The following is a 16916-nucleotide window of genomic DNA, read 5'->3' on the forward strand; positions in this document are numbered from 1 at the left end:
TCAGGTGTTTCACAGCAGTGATTGGTAACAGTGAGCACACTAGACTTGGCATTTCCTTGTGCCTTTATTGAAAAAATCAGTCACAAACAATTTTATTATTCCTCTGGGTCTAATTCATAGGGAAAGGAAGATGGAAACAGTGAAGTGACTTACTTAAGTCACAGTCCAGGTCAGTGGCAAAACTGGAAGAAAAGCTCAAAACACCCTAGCTGATTGTGAAAACACCCACATGCAGTAGGAAGACAAGCCTTGTAGCACAAGAATCTTACTGTGCAAAGGATCGAGCCCCACCTAGAACTGTAGACTTTTGCTAGAGAGAGAGAGAGGCTATTGTAGCTCAGCAGTTTGACAAAGAGAGTGGGGATTCAGCGTTCTGTTTTATGCTGGGGTTTCATGCTGCTACACAGTCCTGTAACTTTGATACGCAACCCTGGCATTATTGTTAACTTGCTTAACAGAGTCAAATATGTATGTTGCATAGCAGGTTGCTCCTTGACCACTCATGAAATCAGGTGCTAGAAAATGCAAGATTTGCTTGTTTTGCCTCTCTGCTCTGCAGTTGCAACCACATGTCATTATGATAAATAAAATATGAGAGATCATCTTCACCAGAGACTGATTTTTTGCTATCTATTTTTATCTTAAGCAAGAGGTAGAAAGAATACCTGCTGATTCACAGAGGTTTTTTTAAGATTGTTTTCACTGAAATACTGTTCTTGAAGAAAACTGGGAAAGCTAAAGATCAAGGTTAGAGTGTATTAAGAGCTGTTTTAATGGAGATGTAGTTATCAGCTCTCGTGTAAAAAGAGAACCCATTTAACTCAAGTTAACTCAAACATTCTGCCCCACACTGCAGTAAGGTGTTGTAACAGATGACATTCCCAACTAGGAGTATACTAGGAAAGCTATCTGGAAAACACAGCTCCTTACTGTGGTATCTCTTCCAAGAAGAGGTAAAAAACTCCTTTCCTTTGGGTCTTTGTGCGTTATATCCCTTATGTATGATCCAAAACATGCTCAGGTCAATGGGAATCTTTCCTTTGAGTTGAAAGAACATTAGTTCCCAGACACACATAGCAAGATAATTGTAGAAGTATTGCTAAGGGATGATTTATTCTCTTTTGCATGAATTTGGATGCTAACATTTAGGAAAGAACTATCAAAAGAAGAAATCTATATTCTGAAAACCCACTCTCCATAAATACTATGGAAAACAACCAATATTTTGTGTCTTTCATTTTCTAGCAGTATCTGATTATATATCAGCAATTAAGGGAAAACTGCAACATCTGCAAAGACAGTATTAATATCCCCATTGAGAACTGAAGACACTGGGGAACAAAGAAAATAATTGAGTGTTCCAAAGCTATAAAACTAGAGAGTACAGTTTGATATACTCTGCTATGCATAGCTATTATGTAAGTTATACAGTTCTGAATGAACAGTCACCTGCAACACCATTTTTCATAAGTTTTTATGTGTTTCAAATTGTCAGACATTGATGCATTTCGTGCACTTAATTGCTAGTATTTTCAATTTAGTGGAGAAGTTTACAAACATAATGTTTCTTAATAGATTCCAAATGAAATAGTGCATATGCAATTTCTTTTACCCACGAGAAAAGAAAGGAAAAAAATCAACAAAAGTTTATTGTGCATAAAACTGGGGCATCTATTGTAGTTCTTTCCTACCCATATATGATAATGACTTTCCTGTTGATTTTGAAATAACTACCCTGAGGAATAAAATATTGCAGCATTTACTCTGTTACAAATGTATGGTTTTGCCTGAGTAAATGCTGCAGGTTTGGTCCCTTGCTTGTTCTAGATGGTCTTTTTTAAGCTCAGAAAATAATTTTACTGGAATTGCTAGAACTTTTGCCAATTATTTCACTGGGAAGAGGAAAATAACCATTCTTAAACAGTACACAGGAGACAAGAAAAAACATGTAACTTACTTTCCCCTGGTAGTTTCAAAACTGGATGCTTTGGAGTTGGCATCCTGCTGGGTGCTGGTGATGCCAGTGCTGTGGGAGGACTGCCTGATAGATCTGTTCCCTGGAGCTGTAGCCTGGCTTGTAGTGACCCGTTGCTGGAGAGGGATCTCTCTCGCATCGCCTTGTAGAGTTGTTCCTTCGCTGCTGGATGAGCTTCCCATCTTGTCTTTGTCAGAGTCTACATCATTTGACTGTGTTGCAGGGGTAGATGTCGTCAGACTGGAAATTTTCTTCACTGCTTTCATTCCCACAGTCTTGCCTGAAGATGCAAAAGGAGGTCCCTGTAAGGCACTCACTTCGTCAGCTTGGATTTCAGAATGGGGTGACCTCGTAACTATGGTTGAAGATGGAGTCAAGTCTGAGTGACTTGTCTGGGTTTCACCACCCTGTCCTGTGGTCCAGAGCTTTCCTGGAGTGTTCAATCCAATGCTACCACTCTGTAAGTGCAATAGGAGCAGAAAGAAGATGATCTCCTTCATTCTGATGGTTTGTAAATGCTACAAGATATCTCACATTTATTTCCCCAACAAGAAATCCTGAAGCTTCTCCCTCCTCCTGAGCTGCTACTCATACAGTAAGCCTACCCAGAGGATGCCCTGGCAGGCTTTATTTTCATAGAAAGGAAACAGGTTTTGGTGTTTCAACACTGACTGAGGAAGCCTGGTTTCCTGTTTCTGTGGATTCACCTTCAACCTGTGACCCCTTGGAGAGTGAGAGCCTGGCAGCCTATGTGGGAGGAAAAAAGAATTTTCTACAGAAGGCACAGGATAAACACTAATGGCACAGTAGAAATGTGGAAAAATATGTACTGTGAAGTAATCCTTAGGGATAAAACCTGAAACTATTAGCTAGTTTTCCTTTCACATGTGCATGTACAGAGAACTCATGTGCCCTTTGAATGTTTCATAATTGTGACCTTGTTATTGAAAAAGGTTTAGCAAAACTGGTGTGCTACACAAAGCTGAACATTAGCTGTTTCTTCTCTTTTTGTTTAAGCACACTGCTGCCAACAGTGAGGACCTAAGGAAGAGGTTCACGTTGTGAACCAGCATTGTACCACAGGCCTTCGAATGTAATGATTTACCTGTAGTCATTGGCCATTTATGCCTCATCCTATTTTTATACTTCATAATGATGTGTATGAAGTATTTCACTAGCATTGCCCATAGGTGTCTGGTGTCATTTCAGATTCCCCAAGGTATAAGAAACACCTACATGGGCCTGGCAGGGGGGGTTTGTGATCTATGGGAGATGTGCCCTTCTGGGGCATTTCATGCAGTGTTAAAAGCTTACATGGGGCAACTGCATCCCATCCTCCCCACTGGCTGTAGCTGCAGTTTAGACACCTAGTTCCCATGCAGATCTGTATCTATGAGCCTCTAAATACATATCTCTAAATATGTTAACTGGATCCCACCCATAGACAAGACTCTCTACAACTACCTGAAAGGGTGAAGCAAGGTGGGAATTGGTCTCTTTTCACAGAAAACTAAGCAACAGAAAAAGAGGAAATGGTTTCAAACCAAATGGTGGCAAGGGAGGTTCAGAGGGGACATCAGGAAGGATTTCGTCTCTAAAAGGGTGATTGGGCATTGGGATGAGCTGCACAGGAAGGTGATAGAATCACCATCCCTGGAAGTGTTCAAGAAACAACTGGACATGGCACTTAGTGCTATGTTTTGGTGGACATAGTGGTGTTCCATCAAGGGTTGGACTTGATGATCTTGGAGGTATTTTCCAACCTTAATGATTCTATATTTAATATAAAGAGTAAAGATAATTTTTTACAGCAGAAGGGTAGATGAATAATGGAGCAAATTACTGAGAGAGGTTGCTGGTTCTCCATGCCTGGAGATATTCAAAACTCAACCAGACAAGACCCTGAGCAATACAATCTAAGTCCTGGTTAGAGCTGCATTTTAAACCAGATGACCTTTGGGTGTCTTTTCCAATCTATATTCCTCTATGAAATTATGCTTAGTAGCTGCAAGGTTGAACACTCCAGTCAGGAAAGAGGAGATGAAATTTTTCCTCCTCTACTGCCCTTCTCCAGCTGTCTGAGACTAAGGTTGGTTAGTTTCTTGTTGAAGGAAAAGAAAGGGAAAAGGTAATTGCCAAAGAAATTGCACAGAAAAATTTTACATGAAATTTTAAAGTAGGTACCAAGCAGCAGCAGAATAGACCTGTCAGGAGCCATATAGATCTGAAAGGGCATTGCCAGTTGGCTCAAAAAGCCTCTGACCACTGACAAAAGTGCTGTAGTAAGGACTATGGACAATACATCTGTGAAAGCAATCTCATACATCTGGGAACAGAACAGCATCTTCAGAGGATGCTTCATATTATTTGAGGTTCACCGTTTCTCCAAAGCATATTCAAAATCCCCATTCCATGGAAGTCTGATGATTAACAGGGCCACCATGGAAAAACTGGTAAATTACTTTCTTTTGTTTGCAGAAGTTACTTAAGAAACCAAACAAACCCAAACCCAAAAAGCAAAACACCAAACATAGAGGATAAACCAGTAGATCTTGTTGCAGTCAGGTAAATCTCTGTGATGACTGTTCCTGTTTCGAAGATTTGGATAAGAGTTCTTTGCTTTCAGTTTCCAGGTGAAAAGGCTTACATGTGCTAAAGGGTTGGGTTTTCCATTTGTTGTGGGTTTATTTTATTGTCTTGGTAAAGCACAGGCTTCTGTGTAAGTAAAACAGATGCAATTTTATGATACAACACTTTAGAAAAGACTTCCAGTTGTGCTCCCTTTTGGAGACTTTATTTCCCATCTCTTTTTCTTATTCCTAGTGAAAATCTGTAAATGACCTTAGAATGCAGGACACAGGAGATAATCTAATAAGCAATTTAATTTAAAGACTAACATAAGCTATTTCATGTGAGTGCTTATCTTTTTGAGCTTTATGTTTGAGATTTTGAATTAATACTATTACCTGAATTGACATTTGGTATCCCATAGCTTTTAGAAATCCCAAGACAAAATAAAGGGTAAATTAGTGTTGAACGTTTTTGCAAATTAAACTCAAACTGACTTAAAAAAAATTACAGCAACTGCATGCTGTGTTTATTTACACAGTAAGAGTACCTAATAGCAAACAAAGCTTGGATTCTGCTTTGAGTTGCTCCACTGTAAGTGTTAATTCTGCTTCTAAATTCAGGGCAGCAACTACAGATTTTCACCAGTGCAGAGAAAAGCAGTCTAGAAAATCTGGCTTTTTGTTGCTGATAGATTTCATTACAGCAGTGTTTATTTCCCTATTTGAATACTCTAAAATGAAAATTTATTGTTAATATAATTTTATTAGTATATGTCTGGGCTGTAGATTAAAAGATAAAATTCTTTGAAGCTGGTTTTATTTATCAAAACAATCTTGGCACTGTTAGAAACTCAGGATATCCATTTTCAGATTGCTGTGTGCTGGATCTAAATCCCAAGCTCTTTACAGATTTTATTGCATTTGTTCACATCCAAGTGCTGCTTCTCTTGGTGCAAACTGAACCCAGGGAAAGATCAGCCCTTGGATTCATTTGGTGAAACTTAGGTAGAAATAGGTACAAAATTATCCTGAAAATTCCCACTCAACACGCTGCTCACTCTCTTAAGCATAAATCTATAGACATCACATCTTTTGTATTAGTTGTCTATCAGTGGTACTGAAATTCCTGCATGTTGGGCTGGACTCACAGGCTTTTCTCGGAAATTTTCAAAGTTGACCTTGGAGCAGAAGCTGGATCTCAAACTTCCAATCTATATTAAGTGTCTACCCTCGTGCTTGTTGTTGGACACATATTCTTTCACTCAATGAGTCTTAACTTCTATATGTATTGACTCATTCAACAGGATGGAGAGTCTCTCATCTCCCATGAGAGCACAGAATGGTAAAAGAAGCAGTTTTCTGGGAGGTGGAAAGAGAGTGTGAAGATGCAACTGCACTCCTGGAGGGCATTTAAATCACCAGGCCACATTACATAAAAGAGTAGTACCCTTCTGCTCATGAAAGAGTTATCCCTGTTTGGTACTGTGGAAGAAAGAACAGGGTCACAGCTATGGTTCTTCAGGTAAGGCAAGTACTTTACTGATGCATGAGTAAGTTGACCAAAGGCTGTGATTCTAGAAACAGTTTTATATTTGACGTCTGCTAATGGCACACACTCAACACTCTGACTTCAAACAAATCCCTGAACTTGAACCATCTTCAGGAACTTTCAGCTCTCCCCAAGCACCGTAAAGAGAGCATCTGTTTGCTCTCTTCTAAGTTACCAGACTGCATAGCCACTTTGGCAGAGCTACTGTTGATTCTGCAGATTATTTAATGAATTCCATAAGTTCAGCTTGGATACCCAACCAACAGTCTGTCTCGCAGCTCCGTGAGCTCTGTTATCCTCACTCTTCAGGGTTTACCAGTACTAAAGCTATCCCCACTCTTAGTCAGTCCAAATCCATAGGGGTTAATCACCCCAGAACTACTCAGGCCAAGGCCTGCAGAGCCAGATGACCTTCTCTACCTATGCTGGCAGGTACAACAGCAGATGTGACACACTGCTCACACCATGGGCTGTATGCCTCCTTAGAACCTAAGGTCACAAGCGATATGGCAATAAAAGGGAGTTTCTTTGCAAGTGTCATGGTTTAACCCCAGTCAAGCCTCACACAGCCACTTGCTCACTCCCCCACCAGTGGGATCAGGGAGGGAATCACAAAGGTGACAAACTGGTGGGTTGAGATAAAGACAGTTTAATAGGAAAAGCAAAAGCCGCACACACAAACAAAGCAAACCAAAGAATTAATTCATTACTTCCCATGGGCAGGGAGGTGCTCAGCCATCTCCAGGAGAGCAGGGCCCCATCATGTGTAACAGGTACTGAGGAAGACAAACACCATCACTCCAAACGTCCCCTCTTTCTCCTTCTTCCATCCACTTTACATACTGAACATGATACCATATGTTATGTTGGGTCAGTTCAGGTCACCTGTCCTGGCTGTGTCTCCTCCCTGTTTCCCATGCATGCTCAAAAGCTCTGCCAGCATGGCAGTATGAAAAGCAGAGCAGGCTTTTGCCCTATGTAAGCACTGCTCAGTAGTAATGAAAACCTCTGTATATTACCAACCCTGTGTTCAGCCTAAGTCCAAAACACAGCCCCATACTAACCACTGTGAAGAAAATAAACTCTACCCCAGTCCAAATCACCACAGTAAAAAAGCTGTTATTGAATAGCACTTTATTGCACTGGCATGACTACTGCTGGGAGAATTTGGCTTTCCCTTGTGCCACATCAAACACACTTGTATTTGACATAATTTCTCACGATTCCTGCAGTGCCTCTTGACACCAGCTGAGCTGGTCCAGTGAAAAAGGTACTTTGCTTTCTTCTCTCATGTACAGATGGACAGGCCAGCACCAAATAAATGAAAACACATTGGTATAAGAAGAAATCACTACTGTAGTCAGTCCACAATATTGCAGAAAATTAGTACCAGGTTTTACATGAAGACCTTTTAATACCTCTATATCAAAAGAGAAAGTCTCTTTTTCTTGTACATGTTTCTTCTGTAAGCCCCAAGAGACTTCTGAGCAATTCTGAATCCCCTTACTTGTTGTTTGGATCTGGTTTTGGGTTTTTTTAAGAGCTCATATTCAACATGTAAGACTGGTTAGCATGAATTAAAAGCATATGTTACAAAATATGCCATCGTGCTTAAGGTGGCTACATTTTACTGGTTGTCCAGGAAGTTCAAATTTTATGCCCAAAATAAGATTCAACGAATCAGTAAGATTACTTTAGGCGTGTTTTTTTTGTTCACATAATACAGACCATGGTTTCCCTCTCAAAAAACAACTCTTTTGAATTTTAGTTTGCTTAGAATACTGGTAACAGGAGAAATCATTACTTTGTGCAGAAAGAACACGGTAGCAGAAGGATATTCCAATTAAAGGTCAGGATGTGAAGTTTGTATGTTTACAGCAAGAATTCTTTGTGGTTTTGATGACTCAGCTGCAGTTAGGATCAAGTTAAGGCATAGAGTCATATTCCATGATCAGCATCATCCTTGATCAAACTAAGCAAACAAAATACCCTACAGTATTTGAGTATACCTTTGCTGAAGTATCATGTAATAGCTGTGATTTTAAAGTGTATTCCAATATATTGTTTTGCTTTGCCTGTGGGCAAGTTTTTAGCCTTCAGAGACATTTATGTATACTTTCACATACGCTGTGGGAACAGTGGTAGGTGATGAAGGAGATTGCTCTCTACTTTGCTCTTACTTCAGCCTGTCCTTAGGGCAAAGCTGACATCAGGTAAGTGGGAACTGGTATTTGTCTGGTTACTTTCAAAAAAACTCCAACCCTTTTAACCTTTACTAGAATTTCATTTCTAGAAATGTCTTTGATAGTCAAATAAACCAAAGAACACTAGGTTTTTGCTAGAATGAAATAAATAACTCGGTGCAGAGCTCTAACTTGGGCCATTTTCTTCCCAGTATTGCCTCCCAGGTGTGATGGAGGCACTGGTCTTTGGTGAGCACCACAGCCTCTTTTACCAGCCTCTAGGGGATGGTGCTAAAAGACAGTTTAGCTTAAGGAACACTCACACTATTCCCAAGTGCCAAGAAATCAGCAAAAGACCGAGGACAGCAACAGCTACCTATACAGCCTTTAAATCCAACACTAAGAAAAGCTTGGCTTTGCCTTCAAGAGAATGTGGCAAGCTGGGGACTAAGCAGTGATGTCTGAAGGACAGAAGCTTCCTGGATGCACTTTTCATCTGTCTGATGGTGTGGAATTCCCACGCATGTGATTGCTACTGACAAAGCTCCAATAGCTGTGAAAAACTAACTCCCATGCTAACTCATTCCCTAGTGTAGAGATCAAAAATGTTCTGTGGAAACTAGAAGGAACCAGGGCTGTAAAAAAAGGCCAGAGAAGTAAAAATTTCCTCTACTGGTAGCACATATCCTGAACAGCCATGCTGCAAGAGCAGCATTTACCTGAACTTTGGGAGCAGTCAGACCCCTTGGTATACTTTATGGGCAGGTCATCAAGTGCTGCTAATTCTTCTGCAGTGTGTATCATATCTGTTTTGCAGAGTGTAATGCTAACAGACAGCATTCAGCATGTGAATCTCTCTCCTTGACAAAAATGTTTTATTGATTTTGTTCACATCAATAGGAGAGATTGAGGATGCTTCCATGACACCTTTGGTAGCAAAAGGAAAGGAATAATGAAGGGAAAGAGAGGTGACAGAAGAGGAACAGGGCATGAAAAGGAAGGGAAACTGGTAAGAGGCAAAGAACAGGAAGACGACAACTACAGAAGTAGTGACAGTTCTGGAAAGGAAACCCTGCGCCAAAATTTGTATTTGCTACTTCAATTAAGATTTCTTAGACTCTCAAAGAACTTTTAATGTCAAGCTTATCCTGGTACAGGTGAAACAAAACATTTCCAAAAGTAGAACACCAGAATAATGCCTGCACTGCTTTGTCTCCAGGGGATCTCCAAAGAAATCCCTTTTCTTTCTTACACTGAGTGCTTGTGTCAGGATGTAAAGAAACAGATGAATGTGTGAATGAAATATGCATCAGGGCTACTGCTGGCCTCACAAAAAATGAGGTGAGTGTCCAGAGTGAGGTGAGAGCCCATTCCACCCTTGCTTTCTCCTTTCCACTTCATTCCTCGTATTTCCTCGATATTGTAAAGGATACCTAGGACATTTCAAAAGCAGCAGCCAGAAACGACCCATAATTACCAATCTAATAAACCTGATGAGTCTGTCTAGCTGCATAAGGAGCAGCCTACTTTTAGCCAGTTTGCTATGACTGCATGCTGCAAAAATCAGACTGAAGTTGATACTCCTCTCATCACTGTGTTTCTTAAAACTGCTGTTTCCATGGCAAATATACAGACTTGGGTTTCTACAATCACACTCTTTAATCACTTTTCTTATAGATATGTATTTCATGGCAAAATGGATTTCTTCTTCCCTCCCTCCTCCCCACCCCTCAAGCAGCTCTGTCTGGAGCAAGAGTCACAGATCCTTTAAAGGGCAGTGAGAAGCCATTTGCTTCTTATTAAACAGAATGAACATTGTGCAAGTTATGCAAAGAACAAGTCTTTATGGATCCAATCAAGATAAAGATCTGCTATAAAAAGCTATCTGCTATAAAAATCTGCTATAAAATCTGCATGTGTCTTCCTAAGACCATAGGAATTCTGTTCATGAGGTTTTGTTTTTCTGCATTTTGCTCTTCTGAGGCATCTCTGGGTTGATTTAATTTTTGTCATTTTATACACAGAATTACTTTTTCTGTTTTCTATCGCTGATGTCCCAGTGTTGCAACTGGTAGCCTGCAGATAACTATGAAGTTCTTCCACGACTCATGAGCTATGGCCTGTTGCCAAACTCTTGTCTGTGGCACTTGGAAAGGCTTAGTGGGATAGAAACCTAAAAGGGAAGGTGATTATACAGCTTTAATACATTTCAATATACATAATTTAAATTGAAGTTTATCCATAATTCTGTCTCCTAATTTTGGCTGCCGTGCTCGAAAGTTGTCCAGGGTTAGTTGGATACATGACTAAAGCTTGTTGCTTTCCATAGGGTGGGTGTATGAACTGCACAGGAAGAAATGTGTCAGTCTAATTTTTGTAGTGATCTTGGTCTGATAAGGGTGTTCCAGTTCAGTAGGGTGAGTCACTTAATTTGCTTGGTGTTTTGCAAATGGCATCTCCGTGGTTTCACGTGTATTGTGTCAGGACACGGTAGCGTCTTAATTTCATTCAGATATGACTCAGGGGTAAGTTGAGACAGAGAATTCAACCAGTTAGCTGCACATTTCAGGAGAATCTGCAAAACTATCTCTCTCTAGGGTGAAGCAGTCCTATGGCAGTGAGTTTTTTCTAACCAGATTTTTAAGCATATTTTTATGTGAGTAGGCTTGATAGAAGAGCTAAGGATGTGGAATGGCTATAGACGAGATTAATCTGATTTGCAGTGACTGGCTGGAGTCAATTTCCAACACTGCTTTTGATTTAACCTGCTCAGTTTCTTTTACAGAATTTGCTTAATCATGTTGTTCTCCTTTTCCCCCTACTTAAAAAGATACTTTGGGACTTATGTTCCTTAAGACATTTTTTGAAGGTAGGGCAAATTATCTCCAGATGTGACCAGTGAAGCTGTGTTTTAATTTTTCCAGTCAAAAAATGGTGTTTAGCCATGGATTTGCTAGAAAAGTTATTCCAGACTAGCTGAAATTTACTCTTCAATGTAGCCTTTAACACAAGAGTTTCAAAATTATCCTTTCCACCCAGACTTAAAACCTCACATTCAGCTACTGTGTGGATCGCTACTAAGAGGAGCCATGTTTTGTTTTCCTGGAAACTTGGATGATATGTAAAACTAATCTATACTGAAGGCTTCTCAAAATCTTCTGATCTTACAAAAGAAGGATGTTGCTCCAAGCACTAGGAATGAGCCCTCTGCTATTTACAAAGAAGCTTTTCCCATCATACGGAAAATAGACATGAGAGACTTTTCTCTGGCTCATGCAATTAATTCTATTCCTAGAAAATTAGTTAGCAGTCTTGACGTGCCCTGGGAGAAAAACAAAAGGAGGGCAACATGAACCTCTGTGTATAATCTTCTATTTGAGCAATTGTAGATTATTTGTAGTGACTAATTTTTCCCTTGGAAAAAAAGTGAAGTAGGGTTGAGTAATGTGCAATGCAATGGCTGCAGCTGGGAGTTTAGAGTTGAACTGGAGCCTGAAGTGGCCTCATTTAGAAAATAATGAGCTTTGGGAGTGAGTGCTAAAATCTAAATATATGTGTGTATGCTCATGTATAGTAGTCATGACACAGTAAGTGCAAAATGAGTGCTTGGATTTGAAAGATGTCTCTTTTTAGCTGTATCAGTAAGAGGAAAACTGGAAATTAAGACAGTGTCAGAGGAGGCCAGATCAAGTAGTAATGGCCACCAGCAAACTGAAGAGTTGGGAAACCTTGTACTTCTCAAACTACCTTCTTTTTTTTGTTCACATTTCAGATGAAAACCCTGGGAGCAAGCCAGAAGAGGTTGATTTCTTTTCTTAAAAATAGAAATAATAAAGTCTTACTTCAGCAAAATGCTTGGGGGAGTTTGGTGCATTTAGAAAATTCTCAAATTAGTAAAATGTGTTTTTTAACACCACACTGGTCACTACTGGTGAAAAGAGGAAAGAGAAGAGAAAAGGAAGAGAAGCAAGGGGAATAACTGAGAAAAAGCTTTCAAAATAAAAACCAAAACCAAACCAAACCAACCAACCAACCAAACTAACTAAAAGTAAAATTGCTCCAATTCATAAGCTTATGATTTTGAATTTGAAAGCTTTCTGTGAATCCCCTTTCCTCTATTCTGTCAGTTTTGCTACAGAGCTAGAATGGTGACACATTGAGACTGACACATTTTATCATGTGTAGCTGAATGGTAGGACCTGCTACCACGTCTTTTGGCCACTGAAGAATGTAAGACTGCAGTAGGACACTTAGGACATTGTTCCTAGAGGAGCTACAGGCCTGTCTAATCTATTTTCTGAAGGGCCTTTAAAAGCTTGTGAAAAAACAGAGCAGCTTCCAAAGCCTAGCCAGAAAGGCACTAAGACATGCTCAATCCCTCTGCATAATGCTCAGACACTGAAAAAAACAGGAAAAAACATTTTCCAAGCATCAACTGTACTGTTCAAATTTGGCACTGGAGAAGCAAAGGAGCCCTAGGAGCACAACCACTTGAGTGCTCAACATGAACCTCTCTGCAAGTATTCAGAGTGAGCAAGGCCTGACTTTCTCTTCCAGCTCAAACCTTAAGCCACTATTTCCCTTTCTAGAGGAAACGTGAAACATCTATTATAGAAAGCCCTGGGGTTTCATTGGAAGTCATGTTGATGGGCTATAAGCACTACGCTTTTTCAGAGACCCAGAAATAACAGAGCAGCCACTGATTTAACCAGTTGTATTTTGACCTGGGACGGGGGTGACTTGGACTTCATATATTGTATTGCAGTGAATATCCCAGGTGAGAAAGGCCCAGCAACTCTTCTACATGTTTTTAAGTTCTTCAATTCTCATTTTAATGGTGAGAGGAATCCTGTCCCACTCTTTCAACATCTACTGAATTTTTTTCTCCAGCTGATCCTAGCGCATATATAAATGTCTTTCCACTCCTGGGGAATGTTTGACCTCTGAGACCTTTGGGCGCAGATTATTTCTATCTCCTCAAGCTCTTTTTCTTCCATTCAGAGGAAGGGAAGTGAGATAGATGCTGCTCCTCCATTCTCTGTTTACCAAAAAGCACTTCTGGAAGGTCTGAACTTCTTTCGGTTTCCTTGAAGCTTCATTTTAACTTTTTCATTGTAACAGTAATTAGCTAATGGCCAGGTCACTATTTTATTCTTCTCTTAACTCTGAATAATTGTGTGATGTGACATTTATTGTTATCTGTACTTACACATAGCAATAGCAAGTAGTTGTTATGTGTAGAGTGGATTATCTGTGACCCCCAGATGAAATGCAGCATAGAGGACCACAGCCATGAGATCAAAGCAGGAGCCTTAAAGCACAGGCAAAGGATCGTATCAGCAAACACATGACTATGAACACCCCAGCACTGGTCAATTGTTATAAATAAGATACAAATAAGTTGTCTAAGGAAAGCAACTCCAGCAGCTGGCTAAAAGCAGTTCTAGTGGTAAGGGAAGAGAACAAAGAATTAGTATATGACATATGTTCAACTCACAAATGAGGCTGCAATATGGTATCACAGACCAAGGAAAAAAGAGCAGAGTGTAGATGCTGTTACCAAACATAGAAATGATCCCAACCACAGGTCCTTGGTTGAGAAAGGAGAATTAACAACCCACTCTTCCCAGAGAGGAGATGCTGACTGTGCTGTAACTCCATGCCCACAGCCTGAAGCTATCAGTCTTCATACCCAGAGGGGCAGTGCAAGGTGAGCACAATACCAAAAATAAAGAGGTAGGTTCTAGGAGGTTTTTATATATGTTATTTTTAACTGTATTTCATTTGAACTGGGTATCATTGTAAGTGGACCAAAAATAGTAATTTCATTAAATGGCTTAGAGTTTCATAAAACTAAAAATAAGTTCTTGGTTTTGCACTTAAGGTGTGCTCCTCTTTTTGCTCCTAAATTTGGAGCATAATGGTAGAGAATTCAGGCAATTTAGTCTTTTATGCAGATGCATCAAACTGCTAACTCAGTGCAGAGCAGAATCTGTACTGGGAGGAACAGGCTGGAGATAGCAGGGCAACACATACCCCATTGGTGTGTGCTGCAGTCCAGCACAAGCCTTGCCAATAACCTGGGACGTTAGCCAGGGGTGTTTCCAACTACTGGATGGGGAGTTTCAGTGGATTAATTTCCACTAAAGGACTCATTGTCATTGACATGCAATTCTGGTAAAAATCCAAAGAAAATGTAACAGAACAGGGCAGGACAGGCTGTTCTCAGCTTCCTGTGAAGCTCCATGTTTCTACAAAATGGTTTGTATGGTCTGCTGGAAAATACAGGCTACAGATTTACGAGGCACAGTAAAATAAAATGATTGATGGCTTATTCCTGGCTTTTCAAACAGCTTGAACTGAGCAAAACATTTTTGTGTCATGTGGTGGGTTAGGGCCTAAGATGAGTGCTTATGTTTGTGTACAAGCTATGCTTACCCTCTGCAGTAATAAAATTTCTTCTATGAACCCCATTTCAATTTCTGCACATTCTCAGTTGGTTTGCCACGCCAGCTACATTTGCTGAGTTTCAATCAGCCCTGATACCTTTCTGAGTCAGAGAGGTGGAAAAAATAGCTTTACTTTGGGATGGTGACTGTTGCTGTGCAAGAAAATGTGCATATCTAAAGCAATAGGCTAAAGCCTTCCTAAAGCCACTCAGGCAGGAATTGCAGGGTATATAGAAGAATACCTGACTGAAGGTGCATCACGATGCTGAGTAACCTGCAGTGGCAGGCATGTAATTGGTTTATTTAATATACAGAATCAGTGCATGCTCCCTCTAGTGTGCTTCGGCATTCAGCCTCACTCTTGCCCAGACTGGGTGTGGGGTGTCAGTGCCCCATGGCTCCCCCAGCCTGTGTGCTGCATCTCCCACTTAGGGCCACCGGATAACTGGTGGGAGAGGCCTGGAGGTGACTAGAGACCCCTGATTTGACCAGGTTATGTTTCAATGGGTTTTTTTCCCCCATTTTGTGTGGTCAGCTTCATGTTGGTAAAAGGAGAATGAACCATCCATTTACTCAAAGAGAAGTAGGGGGAGTCTCAGAAGTACACGCTACCCTGTTTTAGTAATGTGTTTTCCCAGGCATTTTCTCTTACCCTCTTGCCACTCTTGCCTCTGGAAAACAGGTATGAAGCTTTGTACATGGAAGGCCAAACAATGGATGGAGAGAATGAAGGTCCAGTTATACCAGAGGTGTCAACACAATCAGAAAGGTCAATACCCCATATTACAACCACTTCCAAGAGGAAGAAGAGAGTGGTTATAGTTGTAGGCAATTCCCTTCCAGGGGGAGATAGGGCCCAGCATGCTGACTGGGCCCAGCGCACAGGGAGGTCTGCTTCCTCCCTGGAAACTTCATAGTCTGGTGTAGCCCTCAAACTACTGCCCATCACTGATCACCTGAGTAGTGGGTGATGAAGTGGCAACATGTAGTCTGAGTGTGATCAAAAAGGACTCAGGGCCTGGGGACATTTGGTAAGCGAATCTGGGGCACAAGTTGTATTCTCCTCCATACTTACAGTTGAAGGCAGCAAACAGGAGGAATTAGAAGCCATCATGCTGCTAGAAAGTTATGGACCTATTTTCCATTACTGAATGGAAGTGGGGATGAATCTCATGACTGGAGTGTGACTACTAATGGCTGTTCAGAGGAGACAGGGAAGGAAGGAGAGGTGGAGGGGTTGCCCTCTATGCCAACAGTTCGATTAAATGTGAAGAGTTGTCTCTGAAAAACATCCATGAGCAGGTCAGAAAAGCTGTGGGTAAGAATCAGAGACAACAAAGGGAACCCTGTGGTTGGTGTCTACTACCTCACCTGTTGACAAAGCCTTTTTTGCTCCAGCTACAGAAGGCATTGAACTTGCAGGCTCTTGTCCTTCTGGGGGACTTCAATCTCCTGTGGGACATCTGCTGAGAAGGTAGTACGGCAACCTGCAGGTAATCCAGGAGACTACCTCCACAGCAGTGGGGTTGATGCTAGATGATCCTTAAGGTCTTTTCTAACCCAGGCCACTCTATGATTCTGTGATACTATATCAGTTGTTATATTCATCAACATAAGAGGAGATCAATGACTTTTCTTTTCTTAACCTGTTTGCTTCTTGCAAGATGCTCAAAAACATTTAAAGATAATCTTTAAGCACTTTTCCTGGTACAAATGTAATCTCAACACAAATTTATGGAAAGAATAGTGAAGGCAAAAATCTGAATCTACTGCCTTGCAGGTGCAGATCTGAAGAAAACTGCTAAGAATAGAGGAAGAAAAGAAGTTAGAATAGAGATGAGCTGGAAGCAGAATTTATAACTGAGAATGTACATTGCTCTGTTTTTCTGTATTGTCTCGTCTGATATGGTGACTGAGGTTAGTGTGGTCAGCTCTGGAGCTGAAGTTAGAAACTCCAGCCCATGAGCAAATCTGAAACTTAAAAACATTGAGGAAAGTAGGGAGAGGAGAAAACAAGTGCAGTCACCCTTTCTATAGTAAGCGTTACAAATTCAGCCAAGGGTTTTCCAGCAACACCTAGCAGTCATTAAGCACTTGCCAAGTAAAATTTCCTTGGAATTTTAAGGAGAATAATTTATCCTGCTGACAAAATAAAATTAAATAGTAACCATTTCAAAATGAATGTAATAG

The 16916-nt window shown here is 40.6% G+C and overlaps 1 protein-coding gene across 1 annotated transcript in view; it reads right to left on the bottom strand.

The window, feature by feature from the left end:
• The window catches only part of MMRN1 (multimerin 1), a 43126-nt gene extending 40651 nt beyond the window's left edge, over positions 1–2475 (bottom strand). The window contains exon 1 of the mRNA XM_050338235.1: positions 1958–2475. Within this exon, the coding sequence (XP_050194192.1) occupies positions 1958–2475 (518 nt within the window). The remainder of the gene's footprint in view (positions 1–1957) is intronic.
• Positions 2476–16916: the final 14441 nt, after the last annotated feature.

This window comes from Myiozetetes cayanensis, unplaced genomic scaffold, assembly GCF_022539395.1.
Source record: "Myiozetetes cayanensis isolate MyiCay16 unplaced genomic scaffold, myiCay2020 scf7, whole genome shotgun sequence".
In the NCBI taxonomy this organism is placed as follows: Eukaryota; Metazoa; Chordata; class Aves; order Passeriformes; family Tyrannidae; genus Myiozetetes; species Myiozetetes cayanensis.